The sequence below is a fragment of the Curcuma longa genome, unplaced genomic scaffold (assembly GCF_044706935.1).
Source record: "Curcuma longa cultivar G26 ecotype Majalengka, Jawa Barat unplaced genomic scaffold, ITB_CL_G26_1.1 contig_11715, whole genome shotgun sequence".
NCBI lineage: Eukaryota > Viridiplantae > Streptophyta > Magnoliopsida > Zingiberales > Zingiberaceae > Curcuma > Curcuma longa.
This window is the reverse complement of record NW_027428951.1, coordinates 34068-54024: the sequence shown is the minus strand read 5'-3', so window position 1 is coordinate 54024 and position 19957 is coordinate 34068. Positions and strand designations below refer to the sequence as shown.

The 19957-nt window shown below is 35.1% G+C and overlaps 1 protein-coding gene across 1 annotated transcript in view; it reads right to left on the bottom strand.

Annotated features, from left to right (window-relative positions):
* Positions 1–814: 814 nt before the first annotated feature.
* Positions 815–19957, bottom strand: part of LOC141815892 (phospholipase D gamma 1-like) — a gene marked incomplete at its 5' end in the record, with an annotated part of 50822 nt that continues 31679 nt past the window's right edge. Inside the window, 3 exon segments of the mRNA XM_074703762.1 lie at positions 815–1108; positions 1699–1896; positions 18640–18804. Of these exon segments, the coding sequence (XP_074559863.1) occupies positions 815–1108; positions 1699–1896; positions 18640–18804 (657 nt within the window).

Here is a 19957-nt window from a genome sequence, read left to right as displayed (position 1 = left end):
CCTCCATGAATTCTCTTGCTTGTCGCACAACAACAACTAGAATCGACCAATCAAAGGTCACTAGTTAATATGTCACAAGCAAGTGATTGACAATGCAACCAGTGCTGTTTCTCACAAGCAAGTGATTGACAATGCAACTAGTGCCTCTACAATTTCCACCTTGAAATTAAACATAATCCATCAAGGAACTCCACATATATAAACCCCGGCCCTTTCTAGTGCTCTCTTACTATATATATATCTGCATCCATTGGAATAATAGGATGGCCCAAAGTGTAGAACCATTAATTATTCATGGTCATGGTTCGTGACCATTTGTGTAGGAGAGACTATTAAATTCTCCATGTTAACTACGCTTGGACACAATGACAACACTCCAATTGACAAGAGATTGATTGATGATTAGTAAACTATATATTTGCATATTGCCACAGGAAGTTTCTTCTGTTTGTCTATCTGACCACACCTTGGCAATGGTAAAACTAAGATAAAGTTCCCTTATAGCTTTACATTGCTTAAGTTGTAAGATAGAGAAGTCACAAGGAGGCTCAAAACCTACACTCAGTAAAGCTTTTTTTTTTTTTTTGGGCAAAATCTCATTTGGTGACAAAAATCTTGAGACCGTGAAGATGAATAATGCTTAAGCTCTGCTAAAATTTTAGACTTGAAGGATATCTTCTTCAGTCTTCAGATGTAAATAACTGAAATGAAGCAGGTTTAATCTAGTGAACAGGGAGGGCGTTCTGGGAGTGCTTGATCCATCTATAATGGTACAACTGTTTGGATTGATCTATACAATTGTGAAGAACAAAACTCATATGGTAAGGTTCTCTTGAATGCCAAAAAATGATCCACAGATATTGCCACCGATGTCTGGGAAAGTTTCATAGCCAGGAATAGGCTTCACCTTGCCTTGCCTATCAACTTCCACTGGGTAATTCATTAAGTGGCCCTTCATTTCAGTAATGTCGTCGGCCACATATTGTCTCCAATTCCGTAGACCAAGGTTGCGAATCCTTCTCATACATTCAAGGCTCTCTGGTGAAGCAAAACATTCCTCAAGGGTTCCAAGATGCTCAGACCACAGTGCCATTCTATAACCGAAAATCTGCATGTTTGATCGACTAACAAAATTAGAAACAAAGAAATTGCAACAGATAGAATAATCAAATTCCATCAAAGAAAATTATCTGCCTAGCTTTTCATTCTTTATAGAACATAAGAAGCCTTAACCGAGTACATGGGGTTCAAACATTGTAGACTTATTTACCTGAAACACTTTTATGGCAAAAGGGGAACCAAAATTTATGCTCTATCGAATACCTAACATCAAGATGAATGCTTCAAATACACACACACACATACACAAACACACATCAAGATGAATGCTTCAGATACATAGACGCACACATACATATTAAAAAAGGATCTTCAAAGCAAAGCATAGTGAACTCTCAAACTGATTTATTAAACCAATGCATTATATTAGCTTTGTACAATTGGGGTTGTCCCAAGAAACATATTAGCAGAAGGAAAACAAATTCATAGCTTCCGGATAAGTCAATGCCCAAATGACAGAAGCTTGTCATGAAGTCACTGTTTAGATGATGTATTTTTCCTCAAAATGAGAGGAATGAAGATGGGCACTCATTGTATGCACATTATAGCAACATAAAATTAATTGAGAGTCATAATTACCTGTCCCCGGGGACCAGAGAGCTTTCTTGCCCATGTATGATCTGGTTGGTAAGCTCCCATTGCAATTTCTGTATCCCTGGTACCTTCCAAGGACCTCTGATTGATATTTGCTGATCCTATAATAACATATTCATCATCCACTATCATACCCTTTGAGTGCACATATATCATGAAGCGTCTACTTTTCTTGGCAAGTGCCTGAAGAAATAAGAATCATTAGGTTTTGTTATAAATTAAGGTCCTTCTAAGTGAAACAAACATCATTTTTTATCAATGCATGCACATATGTGATAGTTAAACACAAGATGAAGAATGTGTTTTCTTTGAGTTCTGCACAAAGCATATTAGCAAAGGGAAAAAAGAGCAAAACTGATGTTGTGGATGATGGCTAAGCTTGCCATTGATTCAAAGATCATTTTTATGGGTTTCCAAATATTTGTAGCTATACCACAATATTATGGGACCCAGACTGTCTCCTCCAGCAAGATCTTCCTCATCATACAACCTAGTATTTCCATCTCTGATGACAATTTTGCATCCTTCAACCACCTACCGCTACAATGCCTGGTCCTCAACGTTACTGAACCACTATTAAATGCATTGTTCAACTTGTCAAGCACTTCTACACCTTCAAATATGAGCTCACTGATTATCATCATCTATACTCATGCTCATTGCTAATACCCTAACTAACCAATAACAATCTGCTTTGATCAAAGTTTGATGGACTGGAGATTCCTTTGTGAATGCTCACATGCTCCCTCCAGTTCCATCACTTCACTCAGTCTTCTCCCTCAAATTGCACTTATTCAAGGCTTTTACTATTGTCAATTGCCATACACCACTTAATGTCAAACGTACTGAGAAGTTGGATTTCATAAATAAATAGGGCATCAACCATTGGGCTTAATTAGAACAGTGGCTCAAATAGAACTCACTCTCTACCTTTCTCTACTTAATTAACATTGAAATCCTATGTAGAATCATGAAGTTGCAAAAGACAATCTCGGAAGATAACCCTTCCATCACTGCAATGGGAAGAAACTTAGTAATTTTCATGTGATACAAAGATTGTTTGAATTGACATAGAGAAGCAAACAGCCACTATAATAGCAGTACTACACCTTTTTCAAATGACTACAACATTAACCATTGACTTCATACGAGCAATCTAATAAACAATAGGTTTGATCTATTGTGTTTCTCATCTAGCTAATTTTTTTGAATGTGACTTAGATCACTCCCCTAGAGGCTATTGGGTTTTTTTGTTCTGTGTAAAGCCATGAGGATTGTGTATCCATCAATGAAGTTAATGCAAAAAATTCTATTTAGACTACTTGTTCCTCTCCTTGACGATTCTTAGCCATTCCAGCAAACTACATGGGTGTTTATCAAATTCCTAAGTGGGTGAATGAAGCAGATGATAGATTCTATAGGAGTTTCTTATGGGAAGACAGCAGTCCAACCACCAATATTAAGAATAAGTTACATGAAGTGTAATTTAACAATCAAAAGCTTCTGATGAGCTAGAAAAATTAACCTTGATTGAAAAGTCCTTTCTAACTAAGTGGGTGTGGTGCTATTTAACCCAATTATTGTGTACCATTGGAAGAAATTTTTCTCAACAATACTATCTTGCCATTTAATTGATCTATGGGTACTCAAAATGCCAATTGGTATGCATTTTCTCTATTAGTAACATGGTTAAGACCCTTCATCTAACACAAGCAAGGAATGGATAGAATGCGGATAAATGGGCATACATAGGATAATTGGTGATGAATTTCCTTGACTTAATAGGCCAAGCAAGCCTGTTGAAGATGGTTCACTACTCCGTTGATAACTGGTGATGAATTTCCCTATGACTTAATAGGCCAAGCAAGTCTATTGAACATGGTTCACTACTCCATAACACTAGGCGGCTCTCAAGTCTCAACCCCATTCTTTGAGATTGAACATCTACATCACCTTATTCTCTCTTTATAGATGACTTCATGTCTATCTTCACATTGTCAACTAGTACAGGTAAGCTTGGTTTAAAATCTCGAGTCTATCGAGGTTTCGGTCTCGGATCGAAACGATATAATTTCAATATCATATCATGTCATGTCGATATAGTTTCAATATCTTTTAAATATAAAATATATTAATTAAAAATAAAATTTTAAATTTTAAATTTAAATATAAAAAATAAAATAATTTTTTTAAATGTGTATATATATATTAAATTAATAGGGTAATTTTATTAGGCTTTAATTAAGTCTATTTAAATTATCTCAATCATAGATAGGAGTTGATTAAAATTCTTAAGCTAGATTTTTAATTAAATAGTTAAAAGCCTACTGTTCTGCTTCATCTGCGCACGAAAATGGGCACGCGAAGCGTCACCGAGACCGTGACGCCTCCGGAGGCATCACTAGTCCAGGGCGAAGCCTCCGAAGGCGTCGTCAAGCTCGGGCGATGCCTCCGGACGCGTCATCGGTCTCGTGTGAGGCGTTCGAAGGCATTACGACGTAGATACCACTATGTCGGTGTTGGTCCACAAGCTGAACGAGATGTTTTACCTGTATCAGGCGAAATAGCTCGAGATTTTAATCCATGTAGGTAAGTATTATCATAGCAAGACTTGCACAATAACGAATAAGGCAATCACCTATAATCCAGTGGAGATGAGGGAGGAAGGGAGGAAGACAAAAAATGATAACATGTTGATGATGATGAGTATGGTTCAACGAATTTAATGGATCCAAATCTATTAATGACTAAGTTTAGATTTGGATGTGTGGGCATAATTTTAGGTTCTTGTTGATCACAAGATCTCAAGTGGTTCATTGTGAATATATCATGAAGTAGTGGAGGTTAATATTTTCCTCTCAATATTGAGGCTATTGAAGTATTGTTAACACCATTAACTAATATGGAAGTGTGGGTATCATTTCAAGTTCCTGTTGATCATGAGATCTTGCAAGTGGTTCGTAGTAGACATATAAGGAAGCAATGAAGGTTCATATTTAAAAATGTGTGAAAGTTACAATTCTTTTTAAGTACAAAAGCATATTGTTAGCTTAGGGGAATTATTCTAATTAACCATAGGTAGCACCCCACTACCTATATATGGATGTTATTAGTTACATGAAATATTATAAGACAATCCCATAGCATAATAATTATAGGACCATAAAACTCCATCTTCAGCTGATTCCAATATATTATAGAATCGCAACTATAGATATATTCAACTATAGCCCTCTTAAAATTTTAGTTAATGAATGTGCCATCGAATTGTTAGAATTGACAAAGAAAATGATGAGCTCAATAGCAAGAATCTTTTCGCTGATGAAGTGTTAGTTTATCTCTACATGCTTTGCCTTATTCTTATAAAATACTAGATGTGGTTAGTTTATCTCTACATGCTATGTCCTCTTATAAAATACTAGATTCGATTTGAGACTATATGTTGTAGAGTGTAATTTTCACATTAAATCTTCATTGGCTTTGCAGGGATGTATCCTAGCGTGGTCATAAAATGCTTAACACAAATAAGCTTGCACATTGTTCAGGACATAACCCCATATTCTGCCTCTACATTTTGACCTTACCATAATTTTGCCAAGAAATAAGATCGCCTATCTATAGGAGAGTCCACCTAGTTTGTAGTAAAATAGTCAATATCTCAAGATAATCTTGATCAAATAATAAAATACTTTAGAATTCTTGAGGTGTCATTATTATACTATTGAAACTACTTTCAAAGAGCATATTTTTAATTTTTGGAAATATTTAGACCTTTTTGCAAAATGGCTATTAAATAACTAGAACCTCTTTTCCTCCTCCCTCCTATATATGCATGTGTTCACCTTTTTTTTCCTTTCAAACTCTAACTTTCTCCCTACCCCCAAACCCTAAATTTCTCTGCTCATGTTGCCATTGTCGTTGCACACCAATGTTGTCGTTGCCATTGCACGTTAAAGTCATTGTCACAGCTTTTGTAAGTCGCCACCACCATCATCATAAGTTGTCACTGCTGCCATCATAAGCCACCACCACCATCACAAGCTATTGTTGTCGCTAGCCGCCCTACTGTCATCATTACACATCGACGTTGCTGCAACACAATATCCCCTAGTTCCACAACACCGTTGACTCGTGTTCTTCGCCTAAATTCTTCCAATGAAGTGAAGTCTTAACTGAGAGCTCCTCAATCAAAGCGACTTGGATTTGCTCAGGTGGATTTTTCTTGTTGATTCTTTTGAAATTACCTTGCGCATGATTATTTGGATAAAATAGATGTCATAAATTATCTATGATTTTTAATTTAGCGAAAGGAATTAGTTATGATCATTATTACTCTTGCTGCTTAAGAAATTTTCCCTAAATTGCTTGTTATCTTTATATCCTAGTTACTTAGTTGTTCTATCTTTTTCTTGTTGAAACTTAATAATTAGGCTATCACCATATAATTCGAAATTAAAAGAAAATTTATAGAAACATAGAATAGTCCCTTTAACTACCATGAAAATTTTAGTAAATTGAATTAAATAGTTGATTATGTCACATCTCCAAGGTAAGTAATATGAGAGAACTTCAACTCTGTGTTTTGAAGAAGTTGTAGTTAACAACGAAATAAATGTAATCATGAGAATTTTAGTAAATTGAATTAAATAATTGATTATGTCACATCGCCCAATAAAAGGTAAATAATATGAGAGAACTTCAACTCTATGTTTTGAGAAGTTGTGTGATATAGTTAACCAAGTTAACAACGAAATAAATGTAACTTAGGTCTTTTGGAACTTCTAATATACTTAAAAGTGCAAGACTATTTACTCAGAATAAGAATATGATAAATTCTTATAATTATAGAGCATTTGCTTCGCGTTTAAAAAAGGGCTCTTGAGTTTTTTTGCGCGTTCCTAGACTTCGGTCAAATTGCATGAGATGATTTACTCATTGGGTAGATTGCGAGTTGTTCACCCAATATATGTATGTATACGTGCATACAAATAATACATTTAGTTACAAGTGAATTGCAAGTCAATCACTCTTATATACGATGCATCTTTCTTGGATGAATTATGAGTCATTCACCCTTATCTTACATTTACATATGATGTACTTCGCATTACATGGATTGTTGGTCGTTCACCCCATATATATACAATACATCTTTATAGGGTGAATTGTAAGTCATTCACCCTATATATTTATATATGTTTAGGATGCATTTCATTACAAGTGAATTATGGGTTATTCATCCCTATATACAATGAATCCTTCTTAGGTGAATTGTAGATCATTCACCCTTATCTTACATTTATACATATAATGTATTTAGTATTGGATGAATTGTTGGTCGTTCACCCCATGTATATATGATACATCTTTATCAGGTAGATTGCGGATCGTTCACCCTATATATATGCTATATGTTTAGGATGCATTTCGTTCTAGATGGGTTGTGGGTCATTCATCCCTATGTATGAGGCATCCTTCATTAGGCAAATTATGCATCGTTTGCCCTTATATACTGTGTATATATATGTGTTAAATTTCTTGAGAAATTTAAAAAGGAAATACTTGTAAAAGTGCCAAAGATGAAACATGAGAAATGATGAAACTGTCTAAGAGAAAATTTTAAGAAAAAATTGTGTTAATAGATTAATGAGATAAATTAATAGATAATGATAACATTACTTATTTGTTATTTATTGGATTTTTTTATAAGATATTTATATCATGCACTTTCTTCTTATATCCATTTTACATTTTATGCTCACTTTTAGAGTTTTTAGCCAGTAGGTTACATGACTGCGATGAGTACATCATACTAGTGGAGTTTTTTTAGAGGTATGCATTTCGATATTTTAGTTGGCTTTTATCTATATTTTTCTCTAATACTATTGTAGTTCACATGTGGCGAATAAAGCTAGCTTCACAACAAGCTTAGCTTGTATGGGGCGTGAAAGTTATAGAATTCTTAAGGTTGGTACTTACTAGTCATGGCATCTGTTCTCTAAAAATTGACTAGTCACTGTCTATAGCGATTCGGTTGTCCGCTGCATTGGTTCTACTAATTGGTATCAGAGCAAGGTCATTCTTTGCTGAATTAACCACAAGAAGGCAACAAGATGATGACCAAGATTATTTTTGAGATGCCACCATAAAAAGAAGAATTTGGGTTATGCTAAAGAATGGAAACATGGTTCAAGATCGATTTATGTATCACTCTTGCAATACAGTGCGGGTTGCAAATTCCAAAAGACAAAAAGAGAAGAACACTTCTTGATTGGGTGATGTACAATAATGTAATTCTGATATCCATGTAGATCTCTCTACACATATTTTCCAGTAGTTCTCCTACCTTACTACAATTTGGTACCCTTATTTACTTGAGGTGTTTTCATTTCTCAATTCAATGTAGCTGCTATTGGCAATTTGTTCAAATTATTTTATACCTATTGTTAATATTTTTATTTAATATGATTTGATAGGCTTCCTATCTTCCTTTTAAAGAGAATAATAAAAACCATTAGATGAATATTAACCTCAATATGTTTGGCAGGTTTGATCTTACTACTATGAAGATGACGTATAGTACCACTCTACGTCAATTAGACACTTTTATTAGCTTCATAACTGAGATTCCAACTTTAATTTTCCTATAATGTTTGGTTCATGGAGTGGAATAGATAAGGAATGGAATAATTATTTCTAGGGACTAAAATATGTAAATAATAGAATAGGAAAAGTATTCTTTAGCTTATTCGTAGAATGAAATAGACATGAAATAACTATTCTTAAATTTGGTTAATAAAAATATTATAAAGAAAAGTTTTCATAGTGAGACAATATCATTATTTATTTTGTTCTGTCATCTAGCTTGCATAATATTCCCTTACAATATTCCTTTAGCTCATTCTGCTTGACCCACTATTAAGCCTACTTGCCTTGATCGGCCTAATTTTTGTGATCGACATTCCTAGTCAAACTGCATTTATCGGTTAAGCCTACCCTTTCACACTACTTAACTCTTCCAATCCGACTAGCCATATCAATTTATTTGACCCATATATCCCTCTTGACGTATCTAACTTGACGATTCTTACTAGCCCGACCAACGTGGCCAATCTACCTAACCCATTTGGCCCAATCAACTTGTCCTCTAATCAATTCACCATGCCCAACACAACCAATATAACAAGTCTATATGACTAGACTAGATGGTTCATTTGGTTCGCTTGCCGATTCTGGTCTAATCAGCCCAATCCACCCACCTAATCTGATTGGCTTGCTTATCTCGTTTGACTTGATTATCCCAATTGATGTGGCAAGCACAACTAGCCCATGTGTAACCATCATAACCAACATGATTGGCCCATGCACAATTAGCACAACAAAACTATGCATGACTAGCCCATCGAGTCCCCTTAGCTTAATCGGCCTAATAAGTCATTGACATGCTCAAACTCAATTACCTTAATTTGTCAATCTTGCAACCCCAACCTAGTTTATTGACCTTGTTCACCTAGTGCAATTGTTTCATCCAACCAGATTAATGTGATTTGCTTAATCAACTTGTCTAATCCACTCTACTCAATCAAACTAATTGGTTTGTCTAGTTCCTTTAGCTCAATCAATCCATCTAACATTTCCTACCTGATCTATGGAACCAACCCACTCATCAAGCATGACGAAACTGCCCCACTCATCCAACTCAACTAACACATCAGACCAATTAGCCTAACCCCTCAGGCTCAATTGAGCCAAGTGCTAGATGGCCCAATCAATCGAATGTGTTATAAGGGCAGAATAAATAAGTAATAGTTATTCCTTGTGAATTATACTTTTGTGAAAATTAATATTTTAAAATCATTTTCATGACCAGATATGAGAATCTTTATTTAATGGGAATTCGTAAGGAATAAAATATTTGCTCCCATAAATTAAATACACTAAGAAATACAGGATCATAGAGCTAAAGCGATCCAATTCACTAAAGGAGTGACCTCTAAGTTTGTTACTCATACTCGATTACTCCTCATTGTCAATATATTCTTCTTTCCTTATTTAGTTTTGTTATAGCTGTATATCCCTTGATTATCTCTCTAAGAGTTTCATTATAGTATTTTGTTCTTTTTCATGTTCTTCTAGTCTGTTTTCTTAGACCTGATCTCTTAGTACTTATTTCTGGTTGAATCATGTCTTTGAAATGATTTGAATATTTTTCTTGTTCGATTTAATAGCAAGAACTATTCTGCTTAGGCATTCGAATTTCAGATCTTTGTCAAGGGAAAGGAATTATGGGGTCATATTGATGGAATAAATCCTACACCTAACAGTGAGAAGGAGAAGGAGAAATATGTGAAACGGGAGGAGAAGGATGCTCAAATTATGTCTTGGATCCTTGCAAGTATGGAATCCTCCATACTTCTCAATCTCAAGGCTTATAGGACCTCTAGTGAAATGTGGGATTACTTGAAAATTTACAACCAAAGTAATATAGCACGAAGGTTTCAATTGGAACTTGAGTTGGGTCAGCTCAACCAATGGAGTACGTCAATCCAAGAGTTTTATTATTCTTTTGAAAATCTTTGGGCTGAGTACACCGATATTGGTATGCAAGTGTACCTCCTGAAGGACTCATTGCTATCCAAAGTGTGCATGGACTAGCAAGCATGACCAGTTTTTAATGAAGTTAAGGGGGGAGTTTGAAGCAATTAGGTCTAACGTGATGAATAGAGAACTAGTTCCTTTATTGGATATTTGTGTCAGAGAGCTTCTCAAGGAAGAACAATAGCTCATTACACAAGCTATCTTGGAACAAACAACTCAACATTCTACTCCAATTCTTGTTTCCTACACTACTCAAGGGAGGTTTAAAGAAGGCAGAGATATGATTAATGTCCAGTGCTATAGTTGCAAAGGATTCGGGCATACTGCCATTAATTGTACAAAAAGTTCTACAATTATTGTAAGAAACCAAGGCACATCATCAAAGATTGTTCCACTCGGCCTCCAAAGAAATCTGAAACTGTCTACAATGTCTCGGTTGGTTCCTCAAATGCCTCTAGTCCTGGTCAGTCTTCTATTACTCTTGAAATGGTCCAACAAATAATAGTTTCTACCCTTTCTGCTTTAGGCCTTTCATGTAACAAAAATTCTAATCCTAAGCCTTGTATTTTGATTCTAGTGCTTTCAATCACATAACCAACACTGCCTTACCTTTAAATAATGTTAAAACATATAAAGGAGATCTTCATATTCATACTGCCTATGGTAATTCCTTACCTATCACAGCTGTTGGTGATATTTCAGCTTTTTAAATACTATTTGTGTGTCTCCTAAGTTTTCCTCCAATCTTATATATGTTGGTAAATTAGTTGACAACAATTGTAATGTTTAATTTTTAAATTCTAGTTGTCTTGTGCAGGATAAAGTGCCCAAGAAGATGATCGCGAAGGGACCTAAAGTGGGATGTCTCTTTCATTTGTTTCTATCTCCCTCTCCGGTGTCAAATTATGTTTCTTGTAATGTTGTTCAATGTGATAATCAGGTGTGGCATAGACGTTTAAGACACCCTAATTCTCATGTACTTCGAGTCTTGCTTAAATCTGGTTTACTTGGAAATAAAAATTTGACTTCTAGTAATGATATTGTTGATTGTGTATCTTGCAAACTTGGTAAAGAAAAACACTTCCTTTTCCATTGCATAAAAATCGCACCACCAAATCTTTTGAACTCATACATACTAATGTAATGTAATCTCTCATGAACATTACATATATTTTGTTATATTTATTGATGATTTTACTCGCTTTACTTGGGTATATTTTCTTCGGTCTAAAAGTGAGGTTTTTTCTATGTTTAAAGTCTTTCATGGATTAGTTGAAACATAATTTTTTGTCAAAATCAAAATCCTACAATCTGATTCAGGCGGTGAATATATGTCAAATGAATTTCAATATTTTCTTTAAAGTCATGGGATCATATCACAACGTTCTTGTCCTTTCACTCCACAACAAAACGGTGTGGCTGAAAGAAAGAATCGTCATTTCTTGATGTTGTTCACACTCTTCTAATGAGTCTTGTGTTCCTTCTCATTTTTGGTGTGAAGCTTTGTCTATTACTATTTATTTGATTAATAGATTATCATCTCCTGACTTGAACAATGATTCTCCCTACTTTTGTTTGCTTGGGCATGCACCAAATTATTCCAATCTTCATATTTTTGGATGTGTTTGTTTTGTTCACCTTCTTGCACATGAAAGAAATAAACTTACTACCTAATCTATCAAGTGTGCTTTCTTATGATATGTTGGAACCCAAAAAGGAATTTTTTTGCTATGATCCTCATGCCCGTCGAACTCGTGTCTTTAGGAATCTCTTTTTTTTTAAATCAACCCTTCTTTAGCACACAATAGACCTCAAAATTCCCTTCTCTATCTGCTTTACCATATTGTCCTTAAGTCACCAACACCAAATCCATGGTTTAAACCTGGTTATGTTTATCGTAGACGCACTCCTCCTGCATCTAATCCTCCTACAGGTCTCACTGACGTTCTTTCACATCTTCCTGCGGATCCACCTCCTCTTCGAAGAAGCTCTAGACCTCACAAACCTCCTAAAAGGTATGATTTTTCAACCCCTGTGGCTATGTCTACTACTTTGTCTTCAATTTCCATTCCCCCTTGTTATAAACATGCTATGGAACATGAGTGTCAGCATCAAGCAATAAAAGCAGAACTTCAAGCACCTTGTCCTCCAAATGTTAAGCCCATTGATAGTAAGTGGGTCTATACTGTGAAACTCAAGTCTAATGGGGTCTTTAGATAGATACAAAGCTTGATTGGTTGATCTTCGAAATAAACAAGAATATGGTCTCGACTATGAAGAAACATTTGCACCAGTTGCTAAGATAACCACGGTGAGAACCATTCTTGCTATTATATCCTCTAAATCTTGGCCTTTACATCAGATGAATATCAAAAAATACCTTCTTGAATGGGAATCTTAAGTAAGAGGTGTATATGAAATTTCCACTTGGTATGTCAATGACAACTTCTCATGAAGTTTGCAAGCTAAAACGCTCTTTGTATGGGTTGAAGCAGGCACCTAGAGTCTGGTTTAAGAAGTTTTGCAGTACTCTTTTCACTTTCTCTTACACAAAAGTCAATATGATTCATCACTTTTCTTTCACAAGACAACCACTAGTATGGTCTTTCTCTTAGTCTATGTTGATGATATTATCATCACTGATAATGACAATGGGTTGATCACTAAACTTCAAAATATATTGCATAGTACATTTAAAATGAAAGATCTCCGGTATCTCACATATTTTTTGAGGCTGAAAGTTCATTCTCGAGATCATGGTTTGTTCTTAAATCAACATAGATACATCCAAGATCTCATTTTAAAGGAAGCTACTGTTGTTAATACGCCAATGGAGGTGAATGTGAAACACCGAAAAGATGAAGGCAAGCTTTTGCCTAATCCTTTTTTATATAGGCAACTTGTTGGTAGTCTTATCTACCTAACAATCACAAAGCCCGATATCTCATATGTTGTCTATATAGTTAGTAAATCTATGCAATCACCTCGACATCTTCATCTTGCTACAGTTCGTCACATTATTCGATACTTAATTGGGTCATCTACTCGAGGGTTGTGTTTTCCTACAAAATATGCTCTTCATTTGACTATGTATAGTGATGCAGATTGGGTTGGCTTCCTGGATACTAGGAAGTCTACAATAGGCTGGTGCATTTTTCTTGGAGATGCCTTGATTTCTTGGAAGCGTAAGCAGGATTGTGTCTCTAAATCTTCCACGGAGGCTGAGTATAGAGCAATGTCTGCAACTTGTTCTGAAATTGTATGGTTACGTGGTCTTCTTTCCGAACTTGGATTTCCTCCACCTAATCCTACTCCACTTCATGGTGATAATATTTGTGTCATTCAAATTAGTATATCATGAATGCACAAAACACATAGAGGTGGATTGTCATTACATTAGGGAAGTTTTTATTTGAGGTGTTATCACTCTTCCTCATCTTACTGATCTTTAAATAGCTTATGTTTTACAAAAGCTTTGAAAAGCCAACGACATAAGTTTCTCAATAGCAAATAGATGCTGATAGACTTACCCGCATCAATTTGAGGGGATGTCAATATATTCTTCCTTCCTTATTTAGTTTTGTTATAGCTATATATCCCTTGATTACCTCTCTACGATTTTCATTATTGTTATATATATTCTTGTTGTAATTATTATTGTATTTCTTCCTAGATTAGACCCTAGGATTAAGGGATTTGATAATTCTTGATGTCTATATATTGTAATTCTCTTAGTGAAATGATACAGAAAACATTTCAGAAATTCTCTTTTATTTCTTATTTCTTTGTCACTCATGTTGACATGTTGCAACATAGATACAATAAGAAAATTGCATCCAAGCAATAGAACTCTTCTATGTGAAAATGAGAGGAGGATGAAAAATAAGACGAAGAAGAAGAAGGGGGGGGGGGGGGGGGGGGGGGGGGAAGCTTACCTACTAGTGTTGCCTTTGTTGGTGATGAGAGTTCATTCATATCACACACAAAAGGGAGAGGAGTTGAGTTTGATAACTTTGCACAAGGAGGTGGATTGGAGTGCACACAATCCATACAAAGCCAAGGATGTAGAGAGGTGTGGGGGGCGTTGTTATGACCTAGGATACACCCTTACATGATCACAAGAGATGAGGAGGGTGTTGTCTTACAGTGAAAGATGAGAGTCCACATCCCTTTCCTTGCATGAATATTCCAAGGAGAGGCCTTATCACTTTCCCTCAATCTTTATGCATGTGTTGTCTGGATCCAACAATGACAACCAGATCAAACCCATACACCATGATTTCCTAGGAAATAAAATCACAACTATCCTCCCACGAGCTTTATCAAAATCCCATGGCATTTATCTAATCCAAATTGAGAATGCTAGATGTACTCTACACAACAATATTAGAGAACTCCATAGTTGCCACAGGAACTAAAAGAGAGGTATGAATACTATGTTATAACTATATTACGATGTATACCTGTATTGTTCTATTTAACATATTATAATATAGCTTACATAACTTGTGTAACTTGCATTATAAATTATACTATTAGTTATTAGAAGTTGATACCTAAGTTATATAGATTAGGAACTTAAATTATATTATTACTTATAAGTTATTATTAGTTATGATAAGTTATCTAATTTAATTCGGTGCTTTCCCAAAGGACACATCCAAAGTTCTAAAATTTTCAAAAGATACACCATAATTTGCTTTTTGTTAAATGGTGCACCTAATTCCACTATTATCCCTCCTGTTAACAACTATAACACTAACTCATTTTCTCCAGCATCCGAGCTACAAAAGTAGTGTTGAACCTTCAAAACAAGCACCATAATGTTCTGATTTCTCAAATCTTGCAATACAGTGATGCTGATCTTTGCAAATCAACACCAAAGTAGTGTTGAACCTTCAAAATCAACACCACAAATTCTCAAACTCTACAACATAGTGGTGTTGAACTTTGAAAACTAGTACCACCAAAATCAGCACGGTATTCTATTTCTCGAACCTAGCAATACAGCGGTGCTAAACTTTGAAAACTAACACCAAAGTGGTGTTGAACCTTCAAAACTAACACCACGGTGTTTTGATTTCTCGAAGTCAGCAACAGTAATGCTGAACTTTGAAAACCAACACAAAAGTGTTGTTGAACCTTCAAAATCAGCACCATATAGTTTTGATTTCTCGAACCACAATGTTCTAAACATGATCCAATGATGTAGGCTTCTGCATTGCTCCTGAATTCCACCATGCCCAAAAGCCTCAAGTTTATAGCCTTCTTATCTGCATAGAACCTATTTAAAAAAATTCAACCTGTGTGTCAATTGACATAAAGCTATAAGTTCATATGGGAGGCTCATAACCAGGTTGCACACCATCTCTACCTTCTCTATACTCCTCTCTTTCATTCTACATGAAGGTTTTCAAAATCCTCTAGGTTCATTAATGAGTTTCGGTCCAAATCCATTGATAGTTTTATCCTATTCTAATTAGACTCAATCCAACTCTAGTAGGTTTCTGCATTATCCCTGAGTCTCATCATACCCTAAAATCTCAGCTTCATGGCTTTCTTATCTGTGTAAAGTTGGTTTACTAAATTCAGCTTGTGTCAATTGGCACAAAGCTATAACTTCATGTGGGAGGCTTAGAAATAGTGTTGCACACCATCTCTAGATTTTCTACGCTCACCTCTTCCACTCCATACTCAAGTTTTAGTATTCTAAATCCTTTAAGTCCATCAATGAGTTTCGACCAAAACTCATTGATGACCTTAACCAACTTTGATTAGATTCAATCCAAGTCTAGAAGGTTTCTGCATTGCCCCTGAGTCTCATCATGTTCTAAAGTCTTAGCTTCATGACCTTCTTATCTGTGCAGAGCCTGTTTATAAAAATTCAGTTTGTGTATCAATTGGCACAAAGTCAAAACTTCATGTAGGAGGCTCAGAAGTAGGTTGCACACCGACTCTAGATTCTCTAACTTCTCTCATCCACTCTATGCTTAAGTTTCAGTATTTCAAATCCTCCATGTTCATCAATAAGTTTCGATCAAAACTCATTGACAGCCTTATCCATCTCTGATTGGACTCAATCTAAGTCTAGTAAATTTCTACATTGCCCCTGAGTCCCACCATGTACTAAAGCCTCAACTTGGCTTATCAGTGCAGAGCCTTTTTACAAAAATTCAACCTATATACTAATTGACACAGAGCCATAACTTGATGTAGAAGGATTAAAATTAGAGTTGCACATTATCTCTACCTTCTCTACACTCTCCTCTTCTACTCCAAGCCCAAGTTTCAGTATTTCAAATCCTCTAGGTTCATCAATGAGTTTCGACCAAAACCCATTGATGACCTTATCTAACTCTGATTGGACTCAATCCAAGTGTAGTCAGTTTCTTCATTGCCCTTAAGTTCAATTATACCATAAAGCCTTAGCTTCATAGCCTTCTTAATCTGTGCAACGTAGGGATGAGCAATTGGTTAATAACCAAACCAACCGAATCATTTAAACCGAAACAGAACAAATCGATTTTTTTACCTAACCGAACTGATAGAACTTTCTACAAAAATCAAACAAATTGAATCAATAAAACATCGGTTAAATCGATCAAAAATCAAAATAATCGAACTTTCGATCAAATCGAGACTCAGGAGGGGAGGAGAGGCACAAATTACGAATTAGGGATTTTAAACTCCTGATTTTGGTTTGGGCATAGTCGAATTCAGTTTAATAGATTTAATTGAATTCAGATTTTTAAAATCGAGACCAAACCAATTTGACTAATATTTTAAGAAAAACTGAATTTCCGAATTAACCAAACCAAACTTTTAACTTCGATCGGTTTAATCGGTTAATTCGATTTAGTCGACCTTTTGCTCACCCCAGTGCAGAACTTGTTTACAAAAATTCAATCTGTGTGTCAATTGGCATAGAGTCATAATTTCATGTAGGAAACTCAAAAGTAGTGTTGCACATCTTCTCTAGATTCTCTACACTCCCCTCTTCCACTCCATGCTTAGGTTTTGATATTCTAAATCCTCTAGATCCATCAATGAGTTTCAATCAAAACTCATTAATGGCTTAGCCAGCTTTGATTAGATCCAATCCAAGTCTAGGAGGTTTTTGCATTACCCCTGAGTCCCACCATGCCCTAAAGCCTTAGCTTCATGGCCTTCTTATTTATGCAAAGTATGTTTATAAAAATTCTACCAATGTGTCAATTGGCACAGAGTTATAACTTCATGTAGGAGACTAGTTTTCAAAATTCAACATCACTAAAATCAAAATACTGTGGTGCTGATTTTGAAGGTTCAGCACCATTTTGGTACTGGTTTTCAAAATCCAGCATCACTGTGTTGTGAGTTCGAGAAATCAAAACATTATAATATTGATTTTGAAGGTTCAACACCACTTTGGTGTTGGTTTTTAAAGTTCAACATCACTGTGGTGTTGATTTAAAGATTCAAAATCACTTTAATGTTGATTTTCAAAGTTCAACATCACTATATTATTAGGTTCAAGAAATTAAAATCAATGTTGGTTTTGAAAGTTCAACACCACTTTGATATTGATTTTTAAAGTTTAGTGTCACTGTGTTGTTGGGTTCGAGAAATCATAACACTGTGGTGCTAGTTTTGAAGTTTCATCACCACTTGGATGTTGACTTTTAAAGTCCAAAGCCACTGTGTAGCTGGGTTTTAGAAATTAAAATACTGTAGTGTGGTGTTTTGAAAGTTCAACTGCACTTTTATAGCTCGGAAGCTTCGGAAAATGGGTTGGTGTTACAACTATTGGCAAGAGAGGTAGTATTGGAATTAGGTGTGTCCTTTGATAAAAAGCAAAGTATGGTGTGCTTTTTGGAAATTTAAGAACTTTGGGTGCGCCCTCTAAGAAAACGCTAAACTTAATTTATATCATAAGCTAATAGAATAATTTTAGCTATATTAGATAAATATTCATATTTATATTTGTAATCTTGTTCCATTATCTATGAGACCATATCTCCTCATTCTGGAAAAATCCAATGTCTAACTTTAGATCATACCGTCTACTTTGAATTTATCATACGATAAAAAATAGTATAATGTGTAAATTTTCCCCCAAAGTGTTGAGTCAGCTTCTAAATTAAGCAAATATTTCAAATTATGTACTAGGTAAAAGAAAGAAAGATGGCAGCAACTTGAAGGAGTTCCCTTTGGCGAACAGTTCATTGTGATGAAAACAGGTAAAACCAAGACAGCAGAGATATTAGTAGAAAATGTGGATATGAACATAACCATACAAGTGCAAAACATATACACACTAAGTGTCCATTATAGAAAGGTAGGGATTACTTGAGCAGAATTTTCTGCAATCTGATTTGAATTATTAAGATCAGAAACTTCACGAGTTCCCAAGCAAAAGAAGTTCAAATAATCTTGTGGCTCATAAGTATTCTCGATACCAATTTCCTTCAAGGCTGTATAGATTGTCTCGTACATCATTTGCATAGTTTTGTTCTGCAGAAATCAACAAAAACATCCCAACTTCAATATAATGTTGTTCTCATGTTAATATGACATATGGGCATTTGCAACTCGTGCCTTTATAGAATAAAAGGAAAAAAAAACAACTCAATTTTAGAAGTTCCAAAATTGAATAATATTTGCTGAACAAAAAGAATAATCACTTTCACACGTAATATGACATCTCTGGCAGATAAATATCAAGCTTTACACTAAAAGGATGGGCATACATCAAAACGTGCATAGTCAATTGAGAGCAACATGTTCAAACAAGGAGAAAAGGAATGGTGATAATCAAAATGGAAAGAGAGAAAGTTGACCCATCATACTCCATCTTCTCTGGGATTTCCACATCTAGTGTGAGGAGAGGAGAATCGTCTCTCTCTCTCTCGATTACACTGCAAGCTGTGAGGAAGGGAAGCAAGCAATCTTGCATAGGGACATGGGAGGAGTAAAGGAGGAAGATAAACCTGATTTATCTAATACTTCCCTATAATAAATCCAAATTAATCTCATTTACTTGAAGTGATCACCCACTTAAATCTAACTAGTTTGATACCAAATCCTCAGTTCAAGCTGAAATCCCATCAAAACTTAGTTATCAACATGGTGAATTCAATTACAACTCAGTCCTCCAAAACAAAATTAAATTAAACTGCAAATAAAAAAAGAAAAAATAACAAAAGTTACACCTAGTTTAATCTCATTTAGAACTAAGGTATCAAAGCAAGTTTCATTGTCAGCTACCATTAAGAGACTATCATATTGTGTCAATTATGGCCGACTCAACATTGCTAGAATAGAGTACAAGCACTGAAATTTAAGAACCATGACCTGTGCGAAAAACAACTAACAAAGACTGTATTCCTAGGACAAGTAACAAAGCTTCTAGATGAAATAAGACTAATGTGTTAATTCAATTAGAAGTTATAAAATAAGCATTAGACAAATTTTTCTCGCTATATAAAAGAGACCCATAAAGCAACATGAAGTTTCCTAAAGGGGTTTCTTGAAAAGTGTTTATGGCATCAGTGAATAAGGACATAATCTTCAATATCACACTCCTATAGTAAAGGTCAAAATTTTGTATCATACCAGAATTTCCATACCAGTATTTGAATTGAATATCGTGTTGTTGATATTTCGA